Consider the following 21,920-nt stretch of genomic DNA (forward strand, 5'->3'; position numbering starts at 1 on the left):
AAAATAGGTCAAGCATTGAACTCAAAGCAATCTGGTGCTATGTCAAAAAAAAAAACAAAAAGCAAAAACAATCAACAATTAAAAAAATTTTTAAATAGATAAATATAACTAATTGTAAATTCATTTATTTTCCGTTATTAAATTTTGTAATCTAGTATGTGGACTCTCATCCGAGCAGTATGTCATCTTTTAGCTCTTTTTTAATGTTTTTTACATTTCCTGCTATTTACACTTTTTTCCATCAGTCCCCCTGAAAAATGTAAAAAAAAGGGATTTTACTGCATATACAATAGAATTTCAAACAATAACACCAATGAAGGACACTTGTATCCAACCGAAGCAAGATTTGAGACAAATAGGCACACTATACTTTAATTTAAAAACACGTTTTCCAGCACAACTCAACACAACTGCCATGTTCACTAACGACACTAGCAACCAGATAAAAGATCCAGAGGAAAACCAAGATATAGGTGGATTGATACTGTAAAAAGTGTCTTAAAAGACAGAAATATAAGACCTGATAATAATATCATCGAAATCGCCATGATGAAGAATGACAAAAAAAAATCATATTAGTCTCCATTTCAAACATGCCTCCCAATATTGAAAAGCTTGATGAGAAACAGAGCCAAATGTTTCATTAATTAAATTTCAGCAGCTATTTAATTTCTTTTGATTACAAAAATTATGTACGTATACCTGTGTATATATTAAAAGTATTACTAATAAAAAGTAAATGAAATTTGAAAAAAAAACTATTCGTTGTAAATCTGTTGAAAATAACAAATTCCACCCCATAAATTAAAATTTTTTGATTAATATTATGTTCATTGCAGCCCATATGGAATATTAGGTTTTTAATTGTGGCCCACTGAAGAGCAAAGGTTACTCATCACTGTCTAGATGATATATAAATTAAATAAAGCTTCCTTTCATGTAGTTGCTTAAGTTTCAGTATCTGCTTACAGAATAATCACTAGAATGAAAGAGTACAAAAACAGAAGTTATGATAAATATGATCTTTGATGAAGAAAAAAATTTAATTACTTTTGAAATGTATTAAGTTCCTAAGCACTTAACATGCAAAATAAATTTATTATCCTATCTTTCGATGTGATATTTGCTCCGTAAATTTTTCATTTTGCATACCATTGTTTCATTTAAGTAATTATTCTACTTTTGTTTGAGAAATTACATAGTAAGAATATGAAATAACCATGGAAATATAAAGTAAGAACTTCTGTTTTTAAATATTTTTATCCTTGCATAACTGTAAATTTTATAAAACAAGTCATTTGATATTTCTATCTTGTTTTGGAGAGCTTTGCTTAAAATTTGTTCACAAAAAGTTTATCCAACTGCAAATAACTTTTAATTATATAAGCCACTTTTACATGGATTTTATACACTGTATATCAGAATTTTCTTTACTACATTTTTCAGCTCTGTCAAGAATGCTAATAAAATTGAAAGTTTATTTCATATTTCAGCCATGTGTATAGAAAAGAGAGCTTTTTACAGAGCGATTTCAGGTCTACATAGTAGTATAAATATTCATCTGTGTGCACAGTTCTTCAAGAAAGGTAATTAACAATTTTTGAACTAATTCTCATTAATCACTTTCTGACTCATGATATTAGTAACAAATGTCATACCATTTACTGAAAAAGGCACCTTTATTAAAACATTTTGTGCATTTTCAGCATTTAGTCACCTTATTGCTACTTTAGTCATATTCTGTTATTGTTGCTATTATAGCTCCATGAAAGCTGGTGAAATGTTGGATTTATAAATGACTAATTTAAATATTACGTTTTATCTTACTTTCAGGAAATTGGTTGATATTGATTAAGAGTCAAAATGAAAAATTGTGTTGGCCTTGATGTGTATACAAGTCAATAAAAACATGGATTGAAATAATGTTTGAAACACTCTGGAAATAACATGGATATGAAGCATAAATCATTTGATATATTTCACCCATATGCTTTTTGGATGATTAAAGAACTGTGATGTAAGGATGTATAATCATCTTCACCATTGTTTATAATTTGTATGGACAATATTATTAAGAAAAATTGATTAAAATGGTTTAAATGATACAGAACAATCATTCTCTGAAATCGAAGGCCATAACTAAATTATATAATTTGCTATAAACAATTATTTATGCAATTCACTCCAAATTATTTGCAATTTAAACCAAGGATTTATTGAAGGGATAAAGCAACAAATAAAAGAGACAAATGAGATAGCTAGGATTTTGGGTTGTTGCTACAGCATGATAGAATTGAGCTGAGAAGGAGAGCTGTGATAATAAAGGAATTGAAACTGCAGGTTGTGCAATATGCTGATGCATGGAATGAATTTGAAATGTATCAGTGGACTGAAATGCATTCAAAGTGATTCTCAGTTAGACATGAGATCACTCATGGATCAAATCTAGTTAACCAAGAGGAGATCTCCACATGTCCTTTTATTGAATGTGGAGAACCAACTAAAGCTTCTGACATAATTGCCAGTCCTTAAGGTTTCATGGTGGTGCACCCAATTAGTAGGTATCCCTGCATACTGCATCTCAGATGAAATGTAAATTCTAGCATTCTATCATGTTACAGCCTGTCCTCATTAATCCCACGAGATTTAGCTGGCAAAATTTACCTTCTAGCCTGGTTGGCCAAGTGGTTAGCGTATCCGCTCTCCAGCCAAAAGGCTGTGGGTTCAAATCCTGCCATGGGCATGGATGTTTGTGATTGTCTGTGAAAGTGGTGGTGGTCGGTGGTAGATGGTGTTAGCGTAGATGATGAAGGTAGTTGTGGTTGATGGATTGATGGAGACGAAGAGTTGTAGAGTAGGTGCCCTCCCTTGATGAGTCTTTGGTCTCCCTGGAGGTGTTAAGTAATAATAATAATAATAAATTTTATTCTCTTGCCTTAAAAGAAAATTATTTTCCTTTAGAGATATTGCTCTAGAGACATTGGACTTTTTCAGGCCACCTATAAGCAGGGTGATGGTCTCATAGCAGGCAATGAAATTCATCTCCCATGTAAGAAGATTGTGTGTGTGTGTTCTGAACTAACTTATGAACTTCAATTCAATCTCCTTTCCTTCTTCTGTTATATTAAATCATCAGCTTAAACTAACTGATTTGTATAAATAGTACCATACAATTCCTTGACACACTTAGTCAATCTTCTCTGAATACTCTTGATATTTATGATACTAATCATTGGTGAATTAAGTAGGAAGCCTTAATTTAATACTGGGCTGACTAAAACTTGAATAAGTGTATTTTTTTTTCTGCTATAGATTGTTTCCTTAATCTCTTCATCTGAACTTCACTAGTCTTAACAATATTAGTCCTGAACTTAAGTGTATAAGTTGGCAATTTTAAAGAGATACAAGGTGAATAGAAAAGCTTTTTTTTTCCTAAAGCTTGTCCAATCAACATATCTCTCTCTCTAATTCTTCTTATTAAATCAGCTATACTTTCATTGAATTTTATATCCTACTTCCTTGTCCATCTTCAAATATTTTAAGGTCATCCTGTAAAGAACCAAATGATTACTCTTCAACTTCATATCATCAGGAAAGAGAGAGAGAGATTTTACTTTTAATATTTGAACTTTGATCACTTATAAGAATATATTTAACAAACATCATAACAATAAGCCTTCTGGTATTCTGCTGCTCATTGAAGTCAGTCTTCCATCCATCTCACTAGATTGATCAGTACCTGTTGCAAAATTTAATGCTGAAAAAAACTAAAAAAAATCTTCTGATCAGGATAGCATCTCTCCAGCTCTAATGAAACGTGCTCCAGAACTAACAGCTTTTCTCTATCATCTCTTAATCTTCTATACTCATCTGGCACTTATCCCAACACACGAAAGCAAACATGTCCAACCTACTCCACAAAAGGAGACAAAATACTGCTATCCAACTACTGACCAATTGCCATCATCCCAATCCTCTCCAAAACTATGGAGAAATTTATCAACAGTCAACTTCTCCACAACCTACTGACTCACCAGTTAATCAGCAACCATTGATATCATCAATCTATGTTCACAGCTGTGACCTGTGTCCCTGGTATAGTATGACCTTTTGATGTCCTTACCCCATTAAAAAAAAAAAAAAAATCGATCAAATCTTGGCCTGCATCACTACCACTAGATACCTGCTATGGAAAGGTTTGGAACATGCACACTTTGCCCTTGACATTTACAGTTTTTATCATGTTTGGCATGAAGGTCTGCATTGCCTTCCTTCAGTCTTCATGCAAGTGACCCTGTGTAATTGGATTGCCAGCTTTCTCTCTGGTCATTCACTGCATGACATGGTGAACAGCACACTCTCTCTTCAAGTTCTTCCACCAATGTGGGAGTGCCCCATGGCTCCATTCTATTAACTATCCTTTGTCTTCTATACGGGGTGCTTAAGGGTCAAAGCTGTATAACTGAGAGGAGACCTCCACATAGCCTTTAACGGAATGCGGAGAACCAACCAGGGCTTCTGACCTAATGTCCAATCCTCACCTTCTCGTGGTGCACCCTGTTGGGTATCTACTTGGATACTGAACGAACGAGGATGGGCTGGCAATTTGGGATTTAGCCGACCAAATTGTATTCTTATTGGTTAAACCAAAATAAAAAATGATGGTACAACATGACAGAATTTCATGCTGGCTGGGGCGTCACCCGGTTAAACAAGGCCCCCGTTGTTTTCGCCAGGGAGTGAACAGCGAAAAGTCAGCTACTGGAACAAATCTGAAAACAAACCCCAACTCAACATCACCAGAATCAAAGATCGGTACTATCAATGTAAGAATCCTGAATGGCAAAGAAATGGAGCTAGCTGAGGAATTAGATAAGTACCAGATCGACATAATAGGGGTGACTGAAACAAAAAAGACCAAAACCGGTGAGATCTTTCTGAGCAATAAATACAAAATGTTATATTCAGGCAATGACAATCAAGGAAAAGGAGTAGCCATAGTATTCAACACAAAATACGAGGCTAATCTTCTTGAATGGCAGTCAGTCTCAAGTAGAGTCATGTGGGCAAATATGAGAATGGGGAACTGGAGAGTGAGACTTATTTGTGCCTATGGTCCCACAGAAGGTTCTACTAAGGTAGAAGTGGAGGAATTTTTTGACACTTTAGAAAAAGCAACTGACACAATGAAAAAGGAGAAGTTGGTCCTTGTTGGGGATCTAAATAGCAGAGTAGGAAATGATTGTGAGACATACAAAAATATTTTGGGAAAATTTGGAGAAAAGAGCAAAGCTAATAATAATGGCAAATATCTGTTGGATTTCTGCTCAGGACATGGACTGGTTATTACTAACACCATGTTCCAACATAAAAATGTGCACAAATTCACATGGAGAGAAGAGGCTAGGAATAAGAAAAGTCTCATTGACTATGTTATTGTTGATAGTGATGTTTTCTCCCTGGTGCAGGACACCAGAGTGTACAGAGGATTTGAAATTGGAAGTGATCACCATTTAGTCTTGAGCAGGATAAAATTGAATTTAATATTGAAAAGAATAACATGTAAGAAAGTTTTAAAGCAAATAAAAGTTGAGCAGCTCTCAGATGTGAACTGTAGACTAAAATACACAAAGATTATTGAAGAAAAAATGAAAGAGTTTGAGAACAGGAATCAAACCTTGGAGATTCAGTGGCAAACTCTGAAGAAAACATTGATTCTGCCAGAGGCATGTGGTGAGGTTGTCTGTAAGGATAAAAAAAAATCAGAACTCCCTGGTGGACACAGGAAGTTAAAGAGGCAGTGAAGGAAAAGAAGAAAGCATATCAAAAGTTCCTGTCAAATAAGTCAGCTTGTGCTCTTAGAGAATATAGAGACAAATGCAAGAATGCTAAACACTGTGTAAAACTAGCCAAACAAAAGTCATGAGAGGACTTTGGCAAGAATATAGAAAATAAATATCAAGAAGGTGGCAAAATATTCTGGAGGTTGATGAAGAAGCTTACGAATGGAGGAAAGAGTGCTGTAAAAGGAATTAGAGACGATAAAGGTGACATGAAAACGGGAGAAAAAGATATCCTTGAAGTATGGAGTAATTACTTTGAAAAACTGCTAAATGAAACAAGCAGTGATGACAGCACAGTGGTAAAAAACACTGACCAGGCATGCAGTCAGGAATACATATCCATACTTGAAGTAGAAAAAGCCATCAAAGGCTTGAAATGTGGAAAGGCAGCAGGAGTAGTTGATATTCGACCAGCAATGCTGAAGTATGGTGGTATAAGAATCTTACAGTGGCTGCACTGCATAGTTCAGAAAGCCTGGACAGAGGGATGAATTCCCAATGATTGGAGTAGAGCTCTCATAGTACCCACATGTAAAAAGGGAAATAAAACTGCATGTGAGAATTGCAGAGGTATTTCCCTACTGAGTGTTCCTGGCAAGATCTATGCAAGTATACTTAAGAAACGGTTGAGAAGAATTGTGGAAGAAAAGCTTGGTGAAGAACAAGCTGGATTCAGGCCAAATAGAGGCTGTCAGGATCAGATTTTCACTTTACGACAAATAGTCAAGAAAGCATGGGAATATAACAAAGATCTGTATTTAAGTTTTGTCGATTTGGAAAAGGCATATGACAAGGTGCCAAGAGAGAAGCTATTCAATACGCTGCAGTTATATGGTGTCAATGCGGCATTATATCAAGCAATACTTAGTCTTTATTTGAGTTGTAAGTCAGCAGTTAGAATTGAAGGAAGTACAGGAAGATGATTTAATGTTAAATCTGGTGTGAGACAAGGATGTACATTATCCCCCTCTGCTATTCATTATCTATATGGATCACATTATGAAGGAAAGTGCTATTAAACATGATATCAAAATTGGAGATGTTAATGTCAGCTCTTTGCTTTATGCAGACGATGTTATACTTCTAAATAAATCTGCTACAAGTCTGCAAGATTCTCTGAATAAATTGAATAGCTGTTGTAATAGATATGGTGTGAAGGTCAGCAATAAAAAGACAAAGACAATGAAAATAGGCAGAATCATTGAAAATGTCAGCTGTGTTGTGAATGGAGAACCTGTGGAACAAGTAAAACATTTCAGCTACTTAGGTGCGATTTTTACTGAAGATGGTAAATTAAATATAGAAATAGACAACAGAATCAGCAAAGCTGGTATGGGGGGAAGTCAATTGAATAAATTCATATGGAATAAGAGAGAAATTAGTCAGAACACTAAATTAGCTGTATACAAGACAGTGTTCAAACCAGTTTTAACTTATGGATCTGAGAGCTGGGTCAGAAGTAAAACACTTGACCAAAGACTAGAGACCACAGATATGAGAGTCCTGAGAAAGATTATAGGCGTGAACAGATGGCATCAATGGCAATATCATATTAAAAACGAGGATATTAGGAAAGAACTTGACATTGTCAGCATCCAGGAATGTGTTAGCAGAGCTAATCTCAGGTGGTATAGTCACTTAAACAGAATGGGCGAGGAAAGATTAGCAAAACAAGTGTTCTTTGCCAGGTTTGCAGGAAAACGACCCAGAGGAAGACCAAGATATAGGTGGATTGATATGGTACAAAGTGCTTTAGATGATAGAAATATAAGATCTGATAATGTTGGAGTCTTGACAAGTAACAGACTGATTTGGAGGAAAATTGTAGATAGGAAATTAATAATGATGTAATTTTTTTCATGTAGTACTATCATATCCTGTACACCCCTTGAGGGTACATGGCAGGAATTTGATGATGATGATGATGTCTTCTATACATAATGACCTAATCTCAATCACCACTAATCTCATCTTTAGCTTTGTTGACAATATCATCATTATTATTATTGCACTAGAACCCCCATAGAGTCCTAAAACTCATTGTTAGAGACCCAAACTATCAGCATAATATCCATCATACCTCTCCTTGAAACCATTAACAGACAAAGCACAACTTGCTCAGGCAACCCATTTCGTTCATTCTCCACTCCCCAAACAAAAAATGTAGTCCTCATACACTTGCTAACCACACTCTTATCCAACTTCCAGGGATGACCTCTTGTTCTTTCCCTTCTCGCCAAGTGCTAAAACATTTATCATGTATCAATTCTATAAAAGTCTTAACTTAAATGTTTCTATTGTATCTCCCTTTTTTTGCCTGTTGACTAGATTTTACAATCCACAAACCCTCTATCCTCATAAGGAGCATTCCACAGACCACTTGCTGTCTTGGTCACTTTCCTCTGGATCCTCTCCACCATCCCCAAGAAACCAAGGTGCCAGACCTGATCACAGTAATTCAGAATTGATTGTATCAAAATTTTTTAAAGGAATGATAACTCCCTCATCTCTGCTTGTTAGAGTGTTCTTCAATAACAAAATAATCCTACTATCCACTACCACTCCTAAATCCCTAGCTTCATCAATTTCCTGGAGTATGGTTCCTTCAATGTGATATGCAGTTTGTAATCTTTGTATCCTTTGTTTTACCCATACTTTCAACTTGTTTAAATAATCTTGCAAGCTCTCTACATCATGATTAACTATTACCCTACCCAACTTTGTATCATCAGCAAGCAACTGAATATCTCCTTTTAAATTATTTCCTATATTATTTATGTACAAATTAAACAGCAGTGGTCCAAGCACAGATTCTGATCCTCCATATACTATTTGTTATCTGTCCATGAGCCATCCCTTCATCCATGTAATTGCATAGTTTTGCATAGCAGAGTTTCATGTGGTATCCTGTGAAATTCCTCTGAAAAATCCAGCAGTATTATCGTGTAGCCGTAATGTAGTCAAAAGCATTTCCAGTTCCCCTGCACATTCTCATAAAGTGCTAGCTGATATCCCATCCAATCTCACAGCTGTATTTGCATTCAGATTTTGCAATATCCTAAGTACCTCTAATTCATCAACCTCTGTTCTCACATCAGTCTCTGTCACCTCTTTCATAACAATATCTTCTCGTGGATGATATACCCTTGCAAATTGCTATTCAGTAGCTGAACAATGTCATCTGCCTCTGTTATTTCTCTACCATCTACACTCATTAAAGTTATTGTTCCAAACTCATTCTTACTCCTACTTGCCACACATTTCCTTTTGCCTGTTCAGCTATTTTGTTTTATAATCTAATTTTGCCTTCCTTACCATACTGGTCACTTTTATTGCCTGATCCCTGTACTGTTCATGAGTTAACTGGTCATCTTTCTCCTTATATAACCTCCACAACATTTTCTTAGTTTGCAGCTCATGCCTAATGATACTACTCATATCTGATTTACCCTGCTGACCTTGGGTATATAGTGTGATATTGCTTCTTCAGATACCCTTGACTATCCTCCATGCACTGTGAACACTCTTCCCTTGCAGATCTTGATGCCATCATACTGCTTGTGTATCAAAATCACTTGCCTTGTAATTCCACATATTCCTTCTTAACTGGAATTTTCTCATTTTGCTACCTGTCAAATCAAGACGACATGATCACTTCCCCAATCAGAGGCAGTGTAGCCTCCTTAGTTATGGACAGGCCTTCTGATCCAATAACAAGATCCAACACTATTGTACCTCGAGTCTCCTCATACCAGGAAAGATTGCAAGGCAGGAAGGAAATGGAATTTATGCACCTACTACTTTGCGAACTTTCTTCATTCCAATCATTGTCTCAGAAGTTGAAGTCCCCCCATAATAATTACTTGACTTAGTCATACTAATCTGTTGATACATGGCTGGCCTCAGTCTCACACCTAATTGACTCAAAAGAACTACCATATGCTTGACTGACTTACTCTTGTTAGGTGCAGTTCATCTTCTGTCATCAGCAGTATCCCCCGTCCTGTCTGTTCTATCCTCTCTGAGAATACTAAATCCATCACATTCTCTACCTGACTGACATTATCTGCTGTTAGCCAAGTCTCACTAATGCCTATAATGTTTGGTGAGGTTGCACTAACCAATGTCAAAAACCTCTTCCCTCTTATTGCTGATACTTCTGGTATTAGCATATAGAAACTGCAGCATCCTTTTAGAGCCTCAACCACCTTTTCTTCCTGAATTGATCACCATATTCAACATTTTTGTTTTGAGAGACTAGATTCTGTAATTGTTAGCCATTTTCACACTCATTTGCTTCATGAGCCTTACACGCGCGTGCGCGCACACACTCTCTCTCTCTCTCTCTCTCTCATCTGTATCTACCCTAAGTTCTTTAGTTTTCCAGACTTCCACGTTCTCAGTGAACAAAGCTCTTTCTAGACATCTAACTCTGAATCCATTTAAGTGCAGTCCATCAGCATTGTACAAATCTTGCCATCCATCAAACTCAGGCCATAGGTCCACAAACTCTACATCATTCCTTCTGCACAACCTGTGTATTGATTCATTAGCTATCATGACCCTCCTTCTCAGTTCTCCCCTATCGATAGCATGGTAGTCGACTCACAAACTATCTTCTTGCTCTTCTTATTTGCTTTTTCCAATAACTCTTTACACATCCTCCCTGTTCTTTTTCTCATTTATTCTTACAATTTTCTTTTTGGCTTACAGTCCTTGCTTTTTTCTGTTCTCAGTTCAACTAATCTGTTTCTGTGGCCTTTCAGTCTCGCATTTTATCCTGTGAAGGACCATGCAAGCAATCTATTTCTTTACTCAGTCTTCTGCGTTCTCTTGAACTTCCTCCACTGCAACTTTTGCATACACTGTCTTACCACTACTTTCAGTCACCCCAGTTATACTCTAACATTTCTTTCACTATTGTTTAAACCAGGAACTTCATTCATTCCAAGTCTTTTGGTTTCATGGCTCTCTCAGTACCACCTTCCACCAGTCCATTCTCTTCTTTCTAACAAGTCTCATATTTCTAGTTCATAAAACATCTACGACTCTCTCTCTCTCCACTGCCACTCTCATACTCGTACATTTTCATGCATATATCAAAAATAAATAAACACATTCAACCACACAGTCATACATAATAACACTACAATTATTAATTATCAAAATATCATTAAATCAATATTAAAGCAATGACTTAGCCGTGAGCTCATGATTATGTGGTCTATCCCAATAGTATCCATTCTTTCAACAAACTATGTAGTCCTTGGACATCCCAAGCTTCAAGATCATTTGCAACTAGTGCCTTAAAAAACTACCTCACTACTAACTGATACAGATCCACCCATGCTTAGAATGCTACTAAGACATCTGGTGTGGTGCACCTAAAACCTGATTAAAAGTTCTTGATACTGTCCAATGAAGAGCATTTTGGCTCATACATGATCCTTTTCTCAAAGACTCACTTTAACCATTATCTCATAGACATATCTCAGTGCTTTGTCTGTTCTACAGGTTCTTCCATGTTTACTGCTCCATTCAACTGGTTTGGGATTGTTGGTATTAGCAAAATATGGCTCATAGAACCAGAGAAAGTAACTGGAATAGAGCTTAAACAGCATATAATCTTTAGGAACAACAGAAGAGATAGGAGATGTGAAGGGTACTACTAGTGATTTCAGATGTGTGACCTAAATTATCCAAACATGGATTGGATAGTAGAGAAAACTCTTAATAAGAATAAAGGTGAATATCTCGAGCTGTTATGAGTCAACTTTCTCAAGGCCATAGTGTTTGATTTGATCATTGCATAAGATGTCTTGTTAAGGATGTAACTGTTTTGCCACTAGTTTGTGACAGTGATCATGCTATACTGATATACTGACCTGGGTGATATATATAAGTATGGATGTTCCAATTAGCACATGTTATATGCTGAACTACAAAGCTGGATATGAATGGAAAGGATATTAGCAGTGCATGGAAAAACTTTGAAAAAATGCTTAAATGATGCAGTATCTGAATATCCCTAAAGTTATAAGAACAAATAGGATGCAAGTGAAATGAATGTGCAGCCTTATTAAGCAGATACATAAGATTTGGAAGAAATATTGTGAGAATAAGGATGAGAGGAGTTACAAAATATATAAAGCACAGTCCAGAAAAGTTACATGTATTGTTTAAGAAAGCTAAGTTGGAGTACATAAAAAAAAAAATTGTGTAGGCTAAAGATAAAAGAATTTTATTTATACTGCAAGCAAAAGAAAGAAAGAATGAATGTGTCAAAATAACTTTATTGAATACATGTGGTATCTCTTTGCCAGACATGTGATTGTTTACATAATAATGGTATTTAAGTTTGCACTATTCAAATTGATAATTTTTTTGTATAATGGTTTGGTATTTGTTTTGGTATTTAGTTAGGATTTTACGATCTCAGTATTGTCTCCACCACATGTAATAATTATATTCAGCATAGTGGCCACCAGTTTCTGTACTAGTCCTTGCCCTACCCCATTTAAAGACTACGTTATTCGTAACCTAGTTGAAGATTTTGTAGCTTGCTAGGCATGTGGTATGTAGGTGTCTTGTTGTTTAAGAATGTGGCAGGTATGAGATGGGAATGTGTACGTGTGCATGAATGCAGCCAGTGGGAGATGCGAGTGTCTCGATCTCAGGATTTAGTGATGGCAGAGATAGTGCTTCTGAAATGGGCAATTTTCAGTTTATGGATACCAGTAATGTGTTGGAGGTTGGAGAGAATGTTAAAAACCTACATATAGATTTAACTTTGGGTGGTTGATGGCAATAGTTTGTCTGATGGTCATGATTGTGTGTGAATGGCAATTGAAAGCAGAATGTTTAGAGAGAGAAATAGAACTGCTGAGGAAGATGGAAGGAATGAAAACTGAGTTGAGGGTGAATGAAGATCCTGGGAGGATAGAGAGGTTGGCTAGTGTAAGAGAACAGCATCAGAGAGGAAGGTGAGATTAGAAGAAGAGAGGAAATTGCAGAAAGATGAGGGTGTGTGGAAGCAAAGAAGAGAGAGAGGTTGGAGGAAGAGTGAGGGGAAAGAGAGAGAGAGAGCTGTATGAGTCAGGGATGCCAGTGAGAAAAGGATGAATGAATCTATTCAGACTGTCTATGGAGATTCAATGATTCAAGATGTGCCCAGAGGAGTGCTTGTTTTGTGGGATGATAGTGTGGCAATGGCAGTGATGAGGGATGAAAGTAGGTGTGACCTAAATTATGATAATAAATAGTAGGGATGAATGACCTGAAAGGTAATATGAATCGTGTAGCACGAGATTTGAGGTTGATGTTAGACATAGTGCAACAGAAATATATCCAGAAGGATAGTGAACGTGTTGCCCAGGTATGATAATACAGAGTGCAGGAGAAGAGCAGTGATGAATGAATGAAATGATAGCGAGAATGTGCAAAATAGAAGGGAGCTATATACAAGAGATGCCTTGTTTGGAGAGATTGTTGCTTTCTAGACAAGCGAGTGTGTCGGGACAGGGAAACTAGAATTGCACAGGTAGAATGTTGCAGGGATGGCCTCGTGGGGGTTGAGAAATGAGGGGATATACACTATATTACAGAGCTAGGTGAAGTATGAGTCGAGTAATAATAGCTATAAGAAGAAGATGGAAGGAATGAAAGATTAACACTCCACCATCAAAACGTGGTGGTAGAGTGTTACTCATAAGAGATGAATTGTATACTCTCAGGGTGGAGTATTTCAGTTAAAATAACACTCACATAATACACTGGTTTTTTTCTGTATACAAATGTTAGAAGCATTAGGAATGAAGGGAATAAGTTTGTGGCATTGATTTACTGAGTCTCTCCAAAGGTTGTTGGTAATGGTGAAACTTGGTTTAGTGAGGAGATGTTCTAACAGGATAGAAATCAAAGGGTATAGCACATTTCCGCAGGATAGAGAAGGTAAACGTGCTGGTGGAGTGTTACTCATAAGAGATGAATTGTATACTCTCAGGGTGCAGTATTTCAGTTAAAATAACACTCATGGCTTGGCTCCCAAAACATTTTATACCTCTCCCTTGAATGTATTAACTGACAGAGCACTAATAATTGCTTTTCCACTCTTTACCACTTTCAAAGTGTAATATCTAGTCCTCACACTCTTAAATCCCCTCTTTAGTAACTTTCAAGGATGACCCCTCCCCTTGTTTTTCACCCCTCCCTTTCTTGTCATGTATTGAAAAATATCCTCTTTATCAGTCTTTTGAAATTATTTGTAATTTATCTCTATCATATCACCTTTGTTCTGCCTATCATTGAAATTGTTGGTGAGTCTATTTTATTAAGGAGAGTTCCACTGATTTAACACTATCTTAATTGACTTTTTTTTTTGGTTCTCTTTCACCCCTTCCTCATTTCTCAAAAAACAGTGGTGATCAAATTTGTGCACAATTAGTCCAGACATAATCGTTATCACTGCTTTATAAATATGGATAATAACTTCCTTATCACTGTCAGTGTATATATTCAACATTCAGGTGACTCTTTGAGTTATTTTGTCCAAGTCTGCAGTATGTCCTCAGAACTTCAACTTACAATCCATATCCAGTTTTATCAGTTTCAAAACATTTCAGTTACTTAGGCACGATTTTTAGTGAAGATGGTAAATTAAATATGGAAATAGACAATAGAATCAACAAAGCTGATATGGTAGGAAGTCAAGTGAATAAATTTATATGGAATAAGAGAGAAATTAGCCAAAATACTAAATTAGCTGTATACAAGACAGTGTTCAAATCAATTTTAACTTGCAGATCTGAGAGCTAGAAATAAAACACTTGACCAAAGACTAGAGACCGCAGATATAAGAGTCCCGAGAAAGATTAGAGGCGTGAACAGATGGCATCAATGGCAATATCATATTAAAAATGAGTATATTAGGAAAGAAATTGACGTTGTTAGCATCCAGGAATGTGTTAGCAGAGCTAATCTCAAGTGGTATGGTCATTTAAACAGAATGGGAGAGGAAAGATTAGCAAAACAAGTGTTATTTGCTAGTTTGGCAGGAAAAAGACCCAGAAGAAGACCAAGATATAGGTGGATTGATACAGTAAAAAGTGCCTTAGAAGACAGAAATATAAATCTGATAATGTTGGAGTCTTGACAGGATATTAGATTGACCTGTAGGAAAATTGTAGATAGGAAGTTAGTGGTGATATAAATTTTTCATGTAGTACTATCATATCCTGTATACCTCTTGAGGGTACATGTCAGGAATTTGATGATGGTGAGTTTTATCAGTTTAGTGCAGTATAGTCTCAAATTTAGCATATAATCTTTCATGGTTTTATGACTGTAACCATATCATTTGCCCACATAAACAGGCTAAGTCATCCTGTAGATCTCTATTACCTTTATTAACTGCTACACATCTCAGTTTTGGATCATCAAACAACTGGATATTCCTTCTCAAATCAGTTCCTACATTTTTAATGATCAAATTAAATACCATTGGCTCAAGAGCCCTGTGGCATACCCATTTTGGTCTCCTGGATTATGTTCTTCCATATATTGCCATCTGTTCATCAGTTCCTGTTATACATGTTGCCACTTCCCAAACTCTATTTGATGCAATACAGTTCTGTGTGGTACCCTGTCAAATTCCTTTGCAAAGTCCAACAGCATTATGTCATAGCCATTTCCTTTATCTAATTCAGTTCTCACTTTATTAGAGAAATTGGGTAAATTACTATTTCAAAACAGACCATCATGAAACTGTTCTTTTCCAATCCCATATTTCTATCTACCCATTGTTGAATTCTTTCCTTAACCAACTTTCCTACTATCTTAATCATCACTCCAAATACTCATCGGTTTATGGTTTGCCACATCAGGAATCTCCTTAATGTAATGGAACTATTTTGTCTGCTTTTCTGCTCTCTTTGACTCTTTCAGAGCTGAGAACGTGACCAGCCTGGTCAGGGACACACCTAATTCTTTTGTACTTGCATGGTTGTATTCACATAGAGAATGTGTAGCATGCTATGCACCTCCAGTTTATTTACCTCTTTTTAACATCAATTCCCCTCACGTGTCAGGCACTGCATTATTTCCACCTGGTTGATATATGTCCTTGCCAATTTGATCACTCAGTAATTTAACTGTTTCTTCTGCTTCTCTTGCCACTTAATGATATGTATTCATTAAAGTTGTCTATCTGCAGTCATTCTTCTTTTTCTTGATGCATAATGAAAGAACTATATGGGATTTCCTTTATTTGACTTAGTTAACTTCTTTTCATAAACTGATTTTGCATTACCATGCTGGTCATCTTCATGCCTGTGTTTTATACTGTGTGGGTGGGTGGGTGCACTCACGTGTGTGCGCTGATCACACTTCTCATTATATTCCTTCCAAACATTTTGTAACTGCTGTTTGGTGATGATACTCATCTATTCAACTCTGATCTCATTTATCTCACTAACCTTGAGTATTCAGTCTAATACTAATTTCTTCAAATACCCTTTGACTATTTCTCATGCCCTGCTGACATCCCTTCCTGTGCAGTTTGTCATGGAACTACTATAAGCTGCTTCTTAATTATTTTTTATAATTATCTTCTCTGTGGGGTATACATATTCCCCCTTCTTAATGGAAAATTCCACATGCTTCCAGGTAACTAAGCATGTGGAATTTTCTCTAATTCACAAGATTGCACAATCACTTACTCTCCAATCAGAGGCAAAGTGTTTTCTTTATTATGGACAAATTCTATGATGCTATCACAGAATCCAAGACTCAAACTTTAGGTCCTTCCTATGACATGCTGTTGATGGCAATGACTACTGATTAGGAATGGACTATTGATTATCTCATAGTTGCTTTTTAAATTCCATTTCCTTTCACCATGTTTCCTCCTTCCATTCTAATATCCCTGTACTCAGGTAATTAGTGGTATAGTCTAATGCATTTTGATGATATATTATGCCTACTTTAAGTTATGTTTAGTGCTTTCCTTATACAATGATTATAAATGCAAAAAATTCCTGTTGTTGAAATTACCATAGTATTTCATTTAGTGGAATTAGATTGAATTTTTTTTTGTAACTCTTTACCATTATATTTTTCATTTCATTGTTTCATTGCATTTTTATTTTAAGCTAATGAAAATAATACATTATCATAGATACTAAGAAATGAATGACATTAAAATACTTCCCCCCCCCCCCCCCCCAGCTAAAACAGATTTTGGACCAGGTGAATGGAATATGAATATCCAAGAATTTAAGCGCAGATTTGATCCTGCTTTTACAACTGGTGAAAGTCTACTTTGGTTGAAAAATTTATATTTTGTTTATCTTCTGGAACTAAAAGCCTTAGCAAAAGCTGCACCATATCTTGAAAAAGAAATGTTTTATACTGGAAATGATGATGATGATAATGAAGTGAGAAATGCAGTTAAAGAGCTATTACAAATTATAAAGTAAGTACAGAAGCATACTGTTTCATATTAAATGCATTTTTATAATGTCACTTCTACCCATAAAGGGTAGGAAATTTATAGCACTTAACTATTTTGAATTTGTTAAGGGTTAGATAATCTGGGAACCTATCTAGAGACCAATATCTGGTGCTCTTTCTAACTACTACTGGCCAATCAGCAGAGTGGCAGTCTCATATAAGACAATCACTTACACTCACAGGAAGCCTCCATGCTACAGTGGGATTTCAACAGCCTATTATTAGTAAGTTAATACATTATAAACACTTGTCCACTCATGCCAGCAGTCAATCTATATAAATAAATTTTAAAATATCTTTTTTGTTTTAGCATCACACAGAAATGGCTGAATCAGTCTTAATGAAATTTTGGGGATAATTTTAGAGTTCCTGAATATATCTTATGCTACTTTTAACCTTCTCTCGTTGTGTTTCTTTCTGCTGCTTGTAAATTGAAGTTTCTTATGCACAACAAGTAATATTTTTGATCTGGGCCCATTTGTTTTCTGTTTCTCTCAGTGATAAGAGAAACTGAATATTGTATTTTCTGCATGAGGCCTTACACCTTTACATTTTTGTACTTTTTGATATTGTATTCATTAGTATTTCTATTTCTGTTAACATTTCTCCATTTCACATGTTTTAGCTTGAAATGTGTTGTTATTAAGTAACAATCAGCAACTGCATCATTCATCTATAGGTATTGATGTTTCTTATGTCTTTTACCTGCTGCTTATCATTACATGGTCTATTTGGTTGCTTAAATCTTCCATGTGCTTTTAGCTAGTCTAAAAGCACATGTTCTCCTAAAACCCTTCAATACCAGGCCTAGAAATTATCCTAAAAGATTTTTTTTTTTTTAATCTTCCAAAAAAAAAAAAAGACAAAATTATTTCTTTATTGAATGTTTTCTCGGCAAGTCCATTGGTTCAGTGAACAGATATTTATTGATCTACTCCTTTAAAATGTAAGTTATGTTGATTAGCTGTTGATCTCATGCAATAATATTATTGCATGGATCCTCCATTTAGTCTAAATATTTATCACAGCAGATCCATACTATTGTACCTCTCCTTGAATGCATTCATCAACAAATTACTCATAACAGTGGCAATCAGTTTTGCTCCTTTACCACACTACATGCAAAAATTCAAATTCTGACACCCTTGCTAACTATACTTTTATGTAATTTTGAGAGATATCTCTTGTTTGGCTTCCACCAACCAAGTGCTCAATTTCCTTCTATCACTCTTATGACTCTTTTAGTAACTTAAATTTTTCTATCATACCCCCCCCCCTCCTTTGCAAAAGGTGGTTGATATGCCTATCAACCACCTTTTGCAACCCACAGACCTTCAGTATGTCCTTTGTAGGGAGCATGTCACAGACTGTTTACCATGTTTGTCATTTGTCTCTAGATCCTCGATATAACCACACCTCATCTCCAAGAAAATCAGGTGACTAGATCTTTTAGTAATCCAGATGTGTCCTTAACAAAGTTTTCAAGTGGAATGATAATTTAGTTATCTCTGCTTTGCAGTGTCTTCTTCAGTAAGCAAGTAATCCTATGAGATAATACCTTGACCACTTTTGCAATGTATCTTCCAAACCTCAATTCGCTATCCACCATCATCCCCTCCTCTCCCCAAATCCCTATCCTCATCAGGTTCTTGGATTACAGTTCCATCAGTGTAGTACACAACTTATAATTTTTTTTCATTCAAAATGCTTAAGTTTACTTTTCCCACATTAAACTGGAATCTGTTAAGTACCTTTGCCCATGGTATCTGTATATTTCACTCATTCTGCAAGCTCTCTACATTTCTTTAAGTAGTAGACTACCTAATTTTGCGTCATCAGCAAACACCTGAATATTTTCCTTCAAATACCTTCCTTTTTTTAATTTATGTACAAATAGCAGTGGTCATCTGCTTCTCTTGAATTTTTCTCTTCCATATACTATTTGTATGTACCTATCAGCCACTTTTGTATCCATCACCAGCTTCATATTTATCTCTGTTTGTTCCAATTTGTATAAATGTTCCATGTGGTATCCTGTCAAATGCCTTTTGCAAAGTTCAGCAATACCATGGTATACCCATTCCCTTCATCTAACTCAGCCTGTTCCTCTGTTATAAAAAAATGAATAAATTACTAAGGCATGACCTGTTCTTCTTAAATCTATGCTGCCCACCATAGTGTATAATGTTCTTAGCCATCCATTTCTGTATTCTTTCTTCAAGCAACTTTTCCAATACCTTCACCACAACTCTCATTTTGTCTGTAATTTGCTACCTCAGTCTCGAAGCTTCCTTTATGCAACAGAATTATTTTGGACTCCTACTCTCTTGGGACTTTACCAGAGCTGAAACATAAGTTAAAAAAACTAGTCAGAGGTGATGCTGATTCATTTGAACATTCTCATGTGCAAGCTGATATCCCATCTAATCCTGTTTCCATATTTATATTGAGATTCTGCAGTACCTTAGTGCTACCAATTCATCAACTTTATTCCCACATCAATTGTGACATTTGTCACAGCAATATTCTCACTTGGATAATTGACTTTGCAAAGTAGTCTCTCATTAACTTAAATATTTTGTCTACTTTTATCACCTCACTTCCATCTGTGCTAGTTAAAGTTATCCTTCCATAGTTATTCTTGATTTTACTTGACACATAATGAAAGGACTCTGGATTTCCTTTTGCATGCCCAGCTAATTTCTTCTCATAATCTGATTTTGCTTTCCTCATCATGATGGTCGCCTTTCTTGCCAGTACCATATACTGCTTATGAGTTTGCAAGGATCACCTTTATCCTTTCATATCCTCTAGTTCCTGCTTATTGATACTACCCATCCTAGGGTTACCATACATCAGAATTTATGCGGACATGTCCGCATTTTGATAATGAAAATATCTGTGTGCATACATTTTCGAAAAACCTCCGTTTTGTCCGCATTTTTGTGGGAGCATTTTAGATTTTTTTCCCAGGCATTTCTCCTGTGTTGGTAACGTTGCTGAAACAAGAATGCAGGAGGTTGGTTATGTTATAGAATAATTGGATTGAATTGCACTTTTAGGTATCTGCACTCGTTTTTTTTTTTTTTTTTTCAACCTTTTGCTTTTTCTCGCTGCCGCTGGCCTCACGTTAATGGTGTTACTGCGTTCTTAGTGCTATGATAGTGGTTGTGTTTGAAGTGGAAATCGAGATGCATCCTTAGTTTTGTTCGTTCTTAATTGGTATTAATGACCTTACCAAGTAAGTAAGATATTAAATTATCAAATTATATTAGAATTAAATATATACCACATTTTAGGTTATGACATAACCGCTATGTAGGCCTACCTAAACATTACGATATAATTTTATATCATCTTACTTATATTTATTTCAGATTATCTGGAGGATGTCTAAAGCTAAAAGAAAGTGCTCCTTCAGTGATTATCACAGCGGAAAATTTCCATGTTTTCGCCCTGGAAGCGAGCCATGGAAGGCTGAATGTATTGTATGCAGTCCTGGTACATATGTTTCGGTTGCAGAACATGGGATAAGAGACTTGGAACTACATGCAAAAACAGAAAAGCAAGTGATTACAGCACTTACTGTCTTCCAAATTCAGAATTGGAAGACAGTGTAAGTGCTGCTGAAGGGGGCCCTTGCATATCATACTGTTGTTTATCACAACAGTTACAATTCCATGGTCTGTGCTCCTGGATTGTTGAAACAAATTTTCAGCGATTCAAAAATTGCAACCAAAGTGTTGAGTGGTCACACAAAAACACAAGCCGTTGTAAATTCTGTTCTTGCTCCCCATTTCGATAGTAACTATAATCAAATCCATGGCAGATATTCCCTTTATAGGTGTTTCAGTAGATGCTAGTAACTATGGTAATGTGAAAGTATTTCCTATACTTATTCAATATTTTGACTACAAGAATGGAGGTTTGCAGATTAAAGTAGTGAATGTTGAGAGCAAACCAAATGAAACTGCAGATACCATTTCAACTTATGTCAGTGAAACACTAAACAATTTGGTACTTTAAAATAAATGTGTTCTTTTGGGAGTGATAATTGCAATACCATGTTTGTGGGTCTTGCAAGAGGTCAAAGCAATAATGTATTTGCCAACTTGAAGAGGATGGGTAACCAATCATTGGTAGGAGTGGGATGCCCTGCACACATCCTTAATAATTGCACCCAACATGGTACAGACCTGCTTGACATTGACCTACAAACTTTAATAGTTAAAATATATAATTATTTTTCAATATACACTGTCTATGTGGAATCTCTCAAGGAGTTCTTTGAGTTTGTGGATATAGAATACCAGCAACTTTTAAATCGCAGTAAAACACGATGGCTATCCTTGTATCCTGCTGTTCAAAGACTAATTGAAATGTATCCAGCTCTTAAATCATTCTTTTTATCTCAAAATAGACCACCAGCTGTAATAAAGAACTTTTTTGAAGACCCTTTCAATGAAATCTATCTATGGCATCTGCAGTCTCTAATTGGTGTGTTCCATTCACATATTAGCAGGCTAGAGAAAGAAGACAATTCCCTTATTGATGTAATGGAAATACTAT

At 35.8% G+C, this 21,920-nt stretch overlaps 1 protein-coding gene across 1 annotated transcript in view; it reads left to right on the plus strand.

The window, feature by feature from the left end:
* The window catches only part of Ero1L (endoplasmic reticulum oxidoreductin-1-like protein), a 252,075-nt gene that overhangs the window by 157,091 nt on the left and 73,064 nt on the right, over positions 1 to 21,920 (plus strand). The window contains exons 9-10 of the mRNA XM_090399137.1: positions 1,494 to 1,586; positions 17,067 to 17,313. Coding sequence (XP_090255263.1) covers positions 1,494 to 1,586; positions 17,067 to 17,313 — 340 coding nt within the window. The remainder of the gene's footprint in view (positions 1 to 1,493; positions 1,587 to 17,066; positions 17,314 to 21,920) is intronic.

The sequence above is a fragment of the Typopeltis vanoorti genome, chromosome 10 (genome assembly GCF_054136105.1).
Source record: "Typopeltis vanoorti isolate ZY-2024b chromosome 10, IOZ_Tvanoo_1.0, whole genome shotgun sequence".
NCBI lineage: Eukaryota > Metazoa > Arthropoda > Arachnida > Uropygi > Thelyphonidae > Typopeltis > Typopeltis vanoorti.